This window comes from Grus americana, chromosome 16 (genome assembly GCF_028858705.1).
Source record: "Grus americana isolate bGruAme1 chromosome 16, bGruAme1.mat, whole genome shotgun sequence".
Lineage (NCBI taxonomy): Eukaryota > Metazoa > Chordata > Aves > Gruiformes > Gruidae > Grus > Grus americana.
In genome coordinates, this window is record NC_072867.1 from 15,686,644 (window position 1) to 15,696,068 (window position 9,425).

Consider the following 9,425-nt stretch of genomic DNA (forward strand, 5'->3'; position numbering starts at 1 on the left):
GATCTGTGTATTGGTAGTCAAGGACAAATCATCTGTGTTAAATGTTCGCGACCTTGCTTATTGCAAGATCATTCAGCTATGCTGTGTTCTGCTGGAAGATGAGACCAATCTCAGACAGAGTTTATTTTACTGTTCTTAACTTTATGATGATTCTTCCTAGGTGTGGACTGTGATATTGATGTTCCAAAGACCATTCAGATGGTGAGATCACAACGGTCAGGAATGGTTCAGACAGAAGCACAGTACAGATTTATTTACATGGCAGTACAGCACTACATTGAAACGCTTCAGCGCAGAATTGAAGAAGAGCAGGTATGTTTATCCTAAGTATAAAATGTTACATAGGAACACGGTATCATTTGAACAGGGAGCAGAGTTGCTTGTTTGCTGCCCGTGACTTTTGGGGGCATGACTGCTGACTGCATAACCAATGCATCGTGAAAAGGCTGGGTCTGTAACCTGTTAACCCTGTTCAGAGAAGTTAGCATATATTTCAATTTGTTGTGCTTAAGAATTACTTCAGCTATTAGGTGGAATTAGAAAACTAAAATAAAGACTGTGTTTGGCCACTGGCAGAGGAAGAAAATCAGCAGGCTGAGAGGCTTCTCCCTATGACTGCAGCTAGTGCTGCTTTACCTTCCGTAAAAATGCTTGTATGTATGGGATCCTGTCCCCGAGTCCCTGCGCCCCAGATCTCAAATTCCCTTCATATTATCTGGTTTTCTGTGCAAGAAGAATAAATGACAAGGCTCTGTTAATTAATACAGAACCTCGTGCTCTATTGAGCTTTAAAGAGATTTCCAATCTGTTAACTATTTCTGAAGTATGATAATCAAATTCAAATGCTAGTAGCTCTGATATGTACAGTGTCTGTCAAAAAGCAGTTAGAGGAGTGATTTGGTGTGATGAGAAAAGTTTTGAAATATGTGGTGACAACCACAATACCTTCACCTCACTCTTCCTGTTTAAGTACTTCATTGCACTCAAATTCTACAGTTTTTACAGAAGTTGCCTCATTTTGTAAAAAAGAACAGACATTTTACTCACTATTGCTTTCCTTCTCTACCCTAACCTCTGGTCATCTGGGATTTTTATCTTTTTATTTCAGGATTTCAGTATCTCTCCTTCTGCAGCTGGCTTCCAGCTCGGAAGGAGACAAACCCAGACAACAGCTGAGGCAGATGTGGGAGCTGCATGGTTAGCGCAGTGCCAGGTGTGAGCTCTAATCCCTGGTTAGAGATGGAGTGTGCCAGCCCGGGCTTGGCACTCTTGTCTGGCTTCTGGCTGCTTTGGAGTGTGGAGGAGCTTATTTTATGTTTGCCTACATGATGTAGATGCACTGTTCAGCAGAGAGGATAGAGACTTTATTCCTCTTCCCAGGACAGCTGTTCTGTGCTCTGATGGTGATTACACACAAACTGAAGAACAAGAAATCCCTCAGGTGTACTTTTTTTCCTGGCTTTGTTGTCTCACTTCGCCTTAGAGCTGCCTCATATCTCTGTGTGTGTAATTATGCAAGCTTTCTATGCTCGGCTTTTTGAATATGGTCTCTTTCTGCTGCTGCCGTTTACAAAGTAGATCTGTAACTCTCTCTTGATTGTTGTAATGGGTTTTGAATAGGATTTTGATACTGAGTGGAGCATCCTATACTGATGAGGCTTGGTTAGTTGCGTTGCATCCTCTGCTCCATTACTAGCTCAGAAGGCAGAGGTATAAAAGTTTAAGAAACTGAAAATAGAACATTGCTTTACCTCAGGAGGTCTTGACCTGTAACTAGGGCTAGTGGCAGCTATAGGAATAAAACAATATAGAACTTCTCAGACAAAAGCAAAGCTTTGTGGTGACTACGGGAACTCACGTCCTGAAAAAAACACGGTGAATCGGGAATGCTCCAAAGCGTGTTTCGATAGAGCAGGAAAAAAAAATTGGCGGAGTAGTAGAATACTATGCAGAATGCTTGAGTTTCACCCCAGTGAGATAGTTTGGGAATGAAACGCTGTGTCTTGAGAAATTTTAACTTCCAGAACCTTCTTCTCTACGCTGGCTTTAATTGCAGTTACAAACAGTGAAAGTTGGAAAAAACATGGTGAAGTCAATTAGGGCACCTTCCTCAGAAACAATATGAGGTCACGCTCCCTGTCTGCTTTCCAATCTGGGTAAACGCAAGCCAGCTCTGATGAGAAATTAGGCAGTCACGTTTGCGAGCCTGTTGTCGTGCAGGGCTTACAACCAGCTGGACTGGAGAAGTGAATATGTGTATAGCTGGATCCATTCATGTAGACGTGCCTGCTTTTTGTTTGTATTGAGGAAAATACTTCCCTGCTCTGCTAGCATTCCGTCTGGCATTGCAATGCTGAGACCCTCAAGGTAGAGTTAAGGGTTGTGTTAAATATTGCCTGTCTTCTTACAAGTGTAGAAGAAAAGCAAAGTGAGTTTGGATTAGGGTTTGTGTTTGTTTGGGGGGATTTTGGGGTTTTGTTTTGCTTTTTTTTTCCCTGTGCAAATGTGTATATTCTCTTACATCTAGGAAACAAGTAGTTCTTACCACACTTAAGTTATTCTGAATTTGAAAGGATAATTACAGTGAATTAAGCAGAAGGAGGAGAAGGCAGATATCTACTTTTTCTTGTCTTGCTTTATCTGTTTCAGTCAGCTTAAGTAATAGTTAACAATTCTTTTTAAATTGCTTTTACTGTACAGTACATCTGTAAGTTGAACTGCCATTCATCATGTAGTTTTGAGGGTGGGGGTGGAAATTAAGCTCTAGTTTTGGACTTGAGAATATTATTGGCAGGTGAGGGGTTTGTACCTGTAACACTGTAGCATGCTGCAGAATTTGAAGCTTTGCATTTTATTTAAATCTTTTTTAGCGTTAACCTTCCAGGTAATTGATGTGGACTGGTGGTTGTCTATTTGAAAGTGCTTTGTCAGGAGTAAGTAGTTTGTCTTGAGAATGAAGCAAGCCATATCCCCTTTCTTTCCTAGTGTAGCTTTGCTTGCTGGAGCCTTCAGTATCTTTAGATGAATGCCAGCACAATTGGCTGCAGCTTGTAACATATGCTGCGGAATACAAATAACAGCTTGGGTTCTTTTTATATCAAACCTAATGGGCTAAGATGTTATTTTATTAGAGATCTTGCAAACAACATTGTTACTCATTTGGCCACATCTCCAAGCTGGAAATAAGGTCAGTGGGAAGCCCACTGGCTGGTGCTGTCTATAAAAGAATGAAGTGTGGTTTCTTCTGCCAAGTAAGATGAAGATTGTGTATGAGTGCTGGTTCATGAGGTTGGTAGGTTCTGCTGGGGATGGTGGTGGAAAGAGGAATATTGAAAAGTGAGGCTTTTCAGGTCTTGTAACAAATAGCTAATGCAAGCCTTTAGGTCCTATTCACGTTGTGTGTGTTATCTACAGATTTGAGCTCTCTTCTGTTCATGGACAAACCTTTCTTGGAAAATCATACGTGGTCAGTTCTACATGTAATTTCTGCACTACTTCAACAATTGCTTCCTGTTAGTAATTTAAAACCTGGCTTTTTGTTGTGTTTTGCTTCGCAGAAGAGTAAGAGAAAAGGTCACGAATACACAAACATTAAATATTCTTTATCGGACCAGACAAGTGGGGATCAGAGCCCTCTTCCACCCTGTACCCCAACCCCAACATGTCCAGAGTAAGTTCACTTGTGTTGTCAGTGTGTAAGTTTTGAATTGTACTAACTAATCTTCAGGGACTTCGAATGAGGATGTTGCCCTGTGCTTTTGAGCAAAATAAATTTTCACTGAATTATAGTGTGTACAAATGTGACTTTCTCAAACTAGATTCTTTGGACTGTAAGTATTTGTTTCATTTCAGAATGAGAGAAGATAGTGCTAGAGTATATGAAAATGTGGGGCTGATGCAACAGCAGAAAAGTTTCAGATGAGAAGATGTACAGAGACTTCCATGCAGAGGCAGGTATGTGTGGTCAGGAGTGAGTGTGCATATCCAGCCTGGAGTTGTGGGGTTTGGAGAAAATGTACATGAAACCAAACTATGAGAAGAACTGGGAAGGACTTCTTAATGCCCCAAATGCATGTAATCTCTTCCCCTTAAGGCATTTAAATTCCAGAAGCTAATTTTGGTTGAGTTGCATCTATGGCTACCCTTTCAAACCAACGTGGAATATTAGCGTGGCAGTTTGGCCTTTGTTCTCATGCCCTGACTCACCGGTGACAGAAGTTGGAAGTCTTTATTCAGGAGACTGAAATTCTGCGTGCTAGTGACAGATGAGTGGCAGCTACAGTCTGAGCTTTCCATGTCTTTTAAAAGTGATTTTTGCTCCTGGTTGATGATAAGGACTTGTGTGCATCTACAGAGATTCAAAGAACACTTCAGTTCATGCTCGGCTTCATAAAAGATGCGATGAGCAAAGTTACTGCTGTGCCTGTGTGGTGTGAGTAGTTGGTGTAGTATTGTTGTTGTACTAGTAAAAATTAAATCCTTGCTTTTGCTGGGAGAAAAATCTGTAGATTCTCTTCATTATGTTTTAAATAGCTGTTATAATTTGGTTCTTATATTCAGACAACTGAATATATATATAGGTTATTAGCTAATAAGTTTATCTGCTACTTAGGTTAATGGGCTGTGAATACAGCAAAGGAATACCTTTAGGTGTCTTTAGTCATTAACTTCTTTTGGATTCTAATCTAAAGCCTTTCATCACCTTTCCCCTGTGTTTTCAGAGACCTCCAAAATCCTATTTTCCCTTTTCCATTTGGTAACTGTAAGTGCATTTCATCCATTTAGTCCAGGGACCTTCTCCAAGTTTATACACAATCTCATCTTCTACTGCCAATGTACCACACAGTTTATAAGCAAGGTTTGAGACTTTTGGTTGAGTTTAAGGCTTTCTTGAGTCAAAATTAAGCATTTCTGTACAATGGCAGAATAAGAAATAACTGCTGTTTTTTTCCTAAATAATTTTTAATTTTCTTCTCCCTTCCTTTCCCAGAAATGAATATGGTTTTTAAAAAGGTCAAGAAAGAGGTGGAAGAAGCTTCACATGAACGGTGAACTCTGAGGGCTTGGTACCTTTTTATTTACGGTTTTAATCCTTCAACAGTAGGCAAAACTTAAGACCATCTAAAGATTGTTTATATCTCTTCTCTCCGATACCTGATTTACAATTGCTCATTTTCCAAATAAAAGGAAATCCTTTCTACAATGTAGACAACTACATTGTAGAGTCAGTTTTGAATCCTGCAAACTGTTGGACTGTCATCCATTTGTTTTTTAAATAGTGTTTTTGTTTCACAGTATGGCTATTAGTTGGGGTTTTTTTCTTATTTGAGCAGTTGTGGGATTTTATCTTTTTTTGGGGGGGAGTGGGTGGGGTAGGGGGGTGGGAGAGCAATGATGCAGATAAATCCGTTACACTAATGTAAAATACTGATGGGAACAATACTTGATTGTTTGAAAACAGTGGATCACCAGCGTGAATAGAATCAGCTACATGATAAAATTAGTCCTAATACATTTCAAACTCGGACCGAGTTTCATAGGAGTGAGCGGTTATTGATATGAAGGTGCTTTTTGTGATAACTGATGGCTTTGATTACGACTTAGCTGAGTGGCTGGGCGGGCTATTTTTGAGTAATTATGCAAGGTAGCCTTTACATCAAACAATTTCTTTTACGTGATCTCTACCCAAAATAGAAATTTATTGTATCTCTCAAAAGACACAGTGGCCATGGGGTTTGTGAGGACGCTGTCTATGTTAATTTGTCTGTGTTCGTCTATTAAGCAAGAGACTGAACTTGTAGAGTTAAGGTATTTTAAAAAGTTGCATGACGACACCTAGTCAGCATACTAAAAGCAGTGGAAAAAAGTAACCCACCGTGCAGGCTGTTACCTTGGTGTAAGGTAACCCTCTTCCCCTTCTGCTGGGGAGGTGGAAGCTGTTGAGCCTTCTGGTTTTGTAGTAAGGCCTTATGCTAGCGTAAGTGGCTAAATTAAAGTTGTGTGGGGAAAGCAACGCATGGAAGCTAGCTATCCACTGAAATTGCCTTAGCTGGAAGGGGCAGCACAGGCAGCAAGGCCAGCAGGCTGGTTCTGCTTCATTTCATCAGGCAGGAGTTTGTTACCGTTCTACCTGAAGTGCCTTTCAGAGCTGCATTGAATTTGCTGTCCCTATTCGATTAATAAAAAAAAAAAAAAAAAAAAATCACGTCCATCTGAAACCACTTCTGATTGTTGTCAATGAGACAAAGTCCTCTTCTAGAGGCTGTAGAACGAAGAACTGTGGTTAAGCTGCCGGTTAATTGGGTTTCTTCACTTTGCTCTGTCCAGTTATCTGGACCGGAAGCTCCCCTTGAAGCCATTAGCAGCTGCGCACGCGTTCCTGGCAGGGGTACCGGTGGGGTCTTACCAAGGGCTTTCCCCACGCTGCCAGGGAAGTTCTCTGACTTAAGTGGTGGTGAGGAGTTATTGCCGTTTTCAGCAGGTGCAGATGGTGAATGCTGCATTAAATTGCTGTACGCAAGGGTGCAGGGCCAGTGGAATTGTGTTATTGGTCTTACTCATGAAATTATGCTAAAGCCTGGAATGTAATTAATGCAGCTTTGTGAAAGGTTAAGTGGGAGATTACATTACCTTTTCCTGAGAGTGCTTTGCAAAATCAAATATTTGAACACTTTGTTTGAACTGAATGAAGGTGCTTCTTTAATGTTAAGCAGAATTTTGTTACTTTGCCTATTGTCCTTTTTGTCTTTTGAGGTTTTGGGGTTTGTTTTTTGGTTTGGGGTGGGGTTTTTGGGGGGTTTTTTTGTTTGGTTGGGTTTTGGTTGTGTTGGGTTTTTGGTTTTTTTTTTTTTTGAACTCCTGTCACCAGCATACCAGATTAGGTGTTTTAATGTCATAGCCTTATACTCTAGTCGTAAATACTTGTGCCCTTTTTAGATCTAAAATTTCTAGTAATGATGAGAGAGAAATCTATTCATTTGGTAGTGAGATACGTATTCTACATCGCCTGCTTCCTCTCCTGTCCCTATTCACAGCTTCGTCCTGCTGAACGGGGATCGGTTGTAAGTGTTGGTATTTGTATAGAGCAATTGACAGCAATTAAATATTTGTCTAAAACTTTGTGTGGAGTTAGACAAATTCTACGCTTCATACGTTATAGCAAGGTGGGACGCATGCTCAGGTTTGGAGCTGTTCTGCACCAAACTGAAAAGTCAGGGGAAAAGTAAATAGAAATGAGAGAAGGATCCTGAATGAATCCGAACTGTTAGGAACTCAGTTAATAATATGATGTGTCTTAAAAGATTGACCTGTGTAAGCAGCAATCAGTTACATGGCCAATGTAAAGTTGCCTCTTATGACCTCATTTTAGCTGTTTAGAACCTGCCGCTGTAGGATTTTTTTTTTTTTTTCTTGGAACCAGGGAATCCTTACTGCAGAATGTGTATTAATCCCAGGGAGCTTATGGTGGAAGAATGTCAATGAGGGGGGAACAGAATCTGAAAGATTGTGAATAAATACTCCTCTCAACTGGAGTGTTAGGCCCTGCTGAATACCAAAGGGGAGACCTTGCAAAATAAAATCTGTCTGCCTTTCATGCACCGGCAAGAGCGGGATGATTCTTAACAGATTTTTTTTAAATTATTTTGAACAATGGCTGGGGTTTATGACAGATGAAGCAAGAAAGAGAAATGTCCTTTGGTTCAGGGGAGATAAGTGAATGTTGGTTTTATGTATTTCTAGTGAGTTTTTAGAGAATAGATTTTAAGCATTGATTTCCAAGCTTTCGCTGTATCATTGGAATGGAAAAGGGATGCAGTTCTGTTCTGTTGTAGAAGACTTTATACCACAAGGGAAACTTTAACCCAACTCCTAAGGCACAATAATTTATGCCAGCATGAATTTGCTGCAGATTTCATCTGAATGTTTTATAGCATACACTTTAATTTCAGCTAACTGTTGTTAGGACTGATTGGTTCTCCTATTAATCCTGACCAGACTTTACTATTTCCTCTTCAGATATGTGTTGGAAACACGATTAACTAGGATATGGCTAACGAAGTTTTAAAACCTGTTTCCTTTTTTGTTGTAGGGACGGGAAAAATCACAGCTGGTACTAGGATGTGTTGTCAGGTTTTGAGTTTCTACCCATAACTTCATTATTTCAAATTAATTTTTAATTTCTCCCTTTTAAATAGTGAAACCTAATTAATAATTTCAAGCCTGTTTGTTTATTTATGACATTATTGTGATTTTTTTTTTTTATTACAGTACTAAAGACTAATGAAAAAGGATCCTCTTATTAGGTGGAGTAGACCTTGCATTTTTTTTTTTTCCTGCAATGTATGAAGTATTGTACCAGAGTATTAAATGAAATGTAATATTTTATTGAAAAATCTCTATCCTTTAAAAGGAATACATTTAGGATGTCATCAATTTGATGTGAACCATGTAAATGTTGATAATGCGCTGTTTATTATACATCTAGTGTTTCAAGAGACTCACTTATTGCCTTTTGCCCACATACATTCTGTAGACCATTTACAATTGTCAAAATGTGACATTAAAATAATAGTTCATGTATAGAAATATTGGTGGTTGTCCATTGTTTTCTGTGCTGGTATTTATGGGTCTTAGTTCAGCTGCTCTGCTAGCTGCATTGTGATTATTTTTTTTTCAATTGCTGCGAAGCTATACTATCAGAAAGAAAAGCATATCTGTAAACATCAGAACTTAAAAAAATGAAAAAAAAAAGAAATTTAAAAAAAAAAGGAAATAAAAATCATTTTCTTAAGATGGTTTGTCAGTTCCTCTGTTCTTCAGCTTGCCGTCAGAAGAGATGGTGTTGTACGGGCACTAATCTTCAAGTCTAGATCATAGCATTTCCGAGTTCTACTGCTGAGCCCCCGCGGGATGAGATGCTGTTGCTGAGAGCAGCTGTCCTTCCTGAGAGCCAGTGGAGCAAAACTCTTATTAAATATGATGAATACGAGCTTTTACCTTTGTTCCGAGTGTCCGCTGCCAGCTGGCTGCCCCGTGGGAGGTTCTCCGTGCTGTCCAGGTACTGCCTCTCCGGTCAGCCCCTGTCCTGGGAGTCCTGTCCCTGCTGCTTGCACCCTCAGCTAACTGACCCTTGCTGTTTCTTTCCTGCTTTTTGAACTTGGTGTGGAACTTCCTCAAAACTGAGATGAGGATTAGCCTTTTCTTTTCTTTTTTTTTTTTTTTTTTCCCCCTGAGTATTAGTGTGCAATCAATTGTTTTTAATTGGGGAAAGGAAGGACAATCCTGTTCTTTCTCTGTCCCCATCACACTTAGCTGCAAGCAGCTCTTCTGGGGTGAGGGAGAAAGAAGCTGTTGCTGTTGCTCCTGCTGTTCCTTCCTTCCAGATCTTTCATCTCTTGCACCATTTGTCTTTGGGACTCTGCTGT

At 39.9% G+C, this 9,425-nt stretch overlaps 1 protein-coding gene across 10 annotated transcripts in view; it reads left to right on the forward strand.

The window, feature by feature from the left end:
- Positions 1 to 8,586, forward strand: part of PTPN11 (protein tyrosine phosphatase non-receptor type 11) — a 29,304-nt gene extending 20,718 nt beyond the window's left edge. For 3 of the 10 annotated variants that reach the window (XM_054844041.1, XM_054844040.1, XM_054844037.1), the window contains 6 exons: positions 161 to 312; positions 1,109 to 1,213; positions 1,335 to 1,441; positions 3,558 to 3,670; positions 3,853 to 3,954; positions 4,991 to 8,586. In XM_054844041.1, the coding sequence (XP_054700016.1) occupies positions 161 to 312; positions 1,109 to 1,213; positions 1,335 to 1,441; positions 3,558 to 3,670; positions 3,853 to 3,857 (482 nt within the window). In that variant the 3' untranslated portion in view covers positions 3,858 to 3,954; positions 4,991 to 8,586. Of the gene's footprint in view, positions 1 to 160; positions 313 to 1,108; positions 1,214 to 1,334; positions 1,442 to 3,557; positions 3,671 to 3,852; positions 3,955 to 4,093; positions 4,433 to 4,990 lie in introns of those variants that run through there. The other 7 variants (XM_054844043.1, XM_054844047.1, XM_054844038.1 and 4 more) reach the window with 6 other exon arrangements.
- Positions 8,587 to 9,425: the final 839 nt, after the last annotated feature.